The 3,274-nt window shown below is 62.1% G+C and overlaps 1 protein-coding gene across 1 annotated transcript in view; it reads right to left on the bottom strand.

Moving 5' to 3' along the window:
* LOC119582359 (nesprin-1-like) overlaps positions 1-3,244 on the bottom strand; it is a gene marked incomplete at its 3' end in the record, with an annotated part of 145,991 nt that extends 142,747 nt beyond the window's left edge. The window contains 1 exon segment of the mRNA XM_037930574.1: positions 624-3,244. Coding sequence (XP_037786502.1) covers positions 624-2,394 — 1,771 coding nt within the window.
* Between the last annotated feature and the right edge of the window lie 30 nt (positions 3,245-3,274).

The following is a 3,274-nucleotide window of genomic DNA, read 5'->3' as shown; positions in this document are numbered from 1 at the left end:
CTCCCTCCCTCTCTCATCCCTTGTCTTTTATAACCTTCTCAAAAGGATAAACGCAATTCCGACAAAGTAAAAAAAAACAGCAATTGTGAAGAAGCAAGACTTCAGGCGCTTTCTTAATCACAGTCTTCCCGCTGATGAGTAAGATAAACTCGTGATAACAGCTAATCGCCATGCCTTTAGTGTTAACGAGCAGCTGATAGCGCATGTCGCCTTGAGAGAACCCGGGTGTCATGTGTGTTATTCTACACATTTTGAAGCGGGGAGATTTTTGTCTCTCCCCTCCCCCAGCCCTGGATTCTTCGTAATTCTCAGTAGAGATAACTGGCTTCTTTTCATACTGAGGGATGTGGTTGTTTGCGTAAATGATACGGAGGGTTTTCAATCCTCTCTGTCTGTGTATGAAGAGGCGAGGTATTTAGTGTACATCTTAATTTTATAATAATTTTGTGCTGGAAATCGAGTATTGCGCGCGGGTGGGGGAAAAGGGCAATGCTGGGCAGTTGAGACAATCATGCCAAAAGAGATCAAACACGTTATGATAATCATATATACGATAGACACTGCTACGACGCCCTTCATCGCTGGCCAATGGGCGAGCGGAGAGCGCGGGCGCGTGTCCTCACCTTTGAGGCTGGAGATGTGCTGCTGGTACTGCTTGGACCTCTGCCGGAAGACCCCCTTGTCTCCTCCTTCCGGCGCGTCTTCGTCGGCGGGCTGCGGGGTGACCCTGGCCACCCAGGCGGGGGCGCCCTCCCACCGCGGCGACTCCTCGCTGCTGCTGGCGGTGGAGAAGAGCGAGTCGCGGGAGGCGGTGCGGGAGGTCATCACGTACTTGGTGTAGTTCGGGTCGCGGTCGCGGATCAGGACCCGGGTGCTATAGCGGCGGACCTCGTTCCGGGTGCCACCATCCTCCCACTGCACGGTGCTCACCGCCTCCATCGTCAGGCGCTCGTCGGGGCTCGCCGCCTCCTGGCCGCTCCTGCTCGAGGGCTGCTCGCCGGGAGCCTTTTCGGGAGATTGATCTGGGGACGCGCTGCTCTTGCTGGCGGCGCTGGCGGTGCGCTGTTCTTCTTCGGGGGCATCTAGGATTCGCGGGTCGGTCGAGGAGGAGAGAGACACTGCGGGCGAGTCCTCCGCTTCCTCCACCTCCAGGATGCGCTCGACGGAGGGCGTGCGGGATCGGAGTCTGGATCGCGGTCCCGATTTGGTCCTGCTGCGAGTCTTGTGAGCGTGCTGGGGCGCCACGCCAGCCTCGCCGGGGGGCGGGGAGGGGCTGAGGAGCCGCGGGGACACGGCGCCCTCCTGCTCCATCGGCTCTGGCGACGTGCTGACGGTGCGCTCGACGGTGCGACGCACCACAACGCGGTGGTACCTGACGCGGTCCCCGTGCTCCACGCTCTCCCGCTCCTCCTCCTCGACGCGCTGGAAGCCCTCCTGGCCAGCGCTGTCGGGGTCGTCCTCCTCCAGGTGGTCGCTGGAGGAGTGCGTCTCCGTGTGCGGCTTGGCGTCTCCGGCGGCGCCCCAAACCGTCGTCGTGTGCGTCGTCGAGGTGACGGCCTTCGCCACGCCGCCGCGGCGCTCGGCCTTCGCCACCACCTCGCGGCTCACCAGCTGCCGCGCCGGGCTCCTCCTTGACTCGGCCTCCGGCGCTTCCTCGCGCTCGGGCGTGGCGCCGCGGCTTGACCTCGGCTCGGGCGTGGCGCCGCGGCTTGACCTCGGCTCGGGCGTAGTGCCGCGGCTTGACCTCGGCCCGGGCGACTGCCGTAGCTGCGGCCACTCCTTCACGGGCGACGACAGCCGCTGTCGCACCTCCTGGCGGTGGGCCTCGAGGCGCCGCTCGATCTCCTCGGCCATGGACGAGCCCCTGGCGGAGTAGGTGGACTCCCACGGCTCGGGCGAAGGCTCGCGGCGCTCGTGGCCCTTCGCATCGTCGCCGCCCCGCCGCAGCTGCACCCACTCCCTCGTGGGAGAGACGCTGCTCGAGCGCATCCTCCGCCGCTCCTCCAGGCGCCGCTCGATATCCTCGGCGAGCGTGGAGGAGCTGCTCTCGTCCTCCACCCACTCCCACTCCTCCTCGGACGACCGCCGGTGCTGGTCGTGGCGCTCGGGGCTGACGCTCGTCCTCCGGGGCCGCTTCTCTTGGCCGGGGCCGTCGTCGGCCACGTCCTCCACCACCACCTCCGTCCCGACCTCCACGTCGGGAGAGATGCCGCCCTCCCTGCGGCCGGCGCCAGCCCTCTCGATCGAGGGCGACCTGGCCCGACCCCACCACACCTGCTCGAAGAACGACACCTTGTTGAGCAGAGACCGCGGCCGCTTTTCCGTTCTGCCGCGGTCGTCGTCGCCGCCCCCACCCGAGGGCGTGGGCGACTTCCCTGGACTCTTGTCAGCCATGTTTGCGTGTGACGGCGGCACTCATGGACCGGCGTTGCGGCCGCGTGTTCGTTGTCGCGGACCGTCGGCGTGCACGCGTGATCACTGACGGGGTCGCACTGTGCCTGCCTGGCGCTCCGACGTCCGCGCTCACCCGACACCCGCCCAACCAGCGTTTACCTCGTCGGCCCACACACCCACCTCCCTTCCTGCCCGGCCACCTCGCCCACGGCCTCGAGCTCCTGTCCTTCCTTCTCTCTTCAGGTACTCTGACCTCCTCCTCTCGCCCTTTTCTATCTCTCCCTTTCGTCGGAGTTAATATGCCTTCAATTCACCTCTCAAGGGGTCCATTTAATATCAAGTCCCAGGTCCCCCCTCGTCCAGCAGCTTCCAAGTGTCACGAATTGGGTGGTATGGCGCCGCACACGCTGCCAGACGCACGATCACCAACAACACAACCGGACAACAGATGAATGTCATCTCTTAATTTCTCTTCCACCAAACCGCCATTACTTTGGGCGTAACGGCAGCAGTGGGTTTTCCTGCGAAACATTCTTTTTTAATTCGTTAAAATCGAAATAAGACACAGAGTTACCCCGGCAACGTTAGACCTTGAGGGAGCCGGCCTTTTGCGCGACCCCGCTATAGCGAATTCGACTCCCTTCGCCCGTCTTCTCCCTCCTTCGACTCTCTCTTTCTCGATCCTATTTTGTTTAGCGTCTCGCAACACGAGAGAATGGTGTATGCCGACTCGATCCGGTTGTCAGCGGAGGAAAATATGCTTCCCACAATAACGTCACTCGACCGCACGCTAAAGACTGCCACAGAATCCAGCCACAAGAAAAAAAAGAGAGAAAAATAAGACGTAAACATTTCGCAAGAAATGGAGTCATCATAGCCT

This window comes from Penaeus monodon, chromosome 15 (genome assembly GCF_015228065.2).
Source record: "Penaeus monodon isolate SGIC_2016 chromosome 15, NSTDA_Pmon_1, whole genome shotgun sequence".
In the NCBI taxonomy this organism is placed as follows: domain Eukaryota; kingdom Metazoa; phylum Arthropoda; class Malacostraca; order Decapoda; family Penaeidae; genus Penaeus; species Penaeus monodon.
This window is presented reverse-complemented; position numbering and strand designations above follow the sequence as displayed.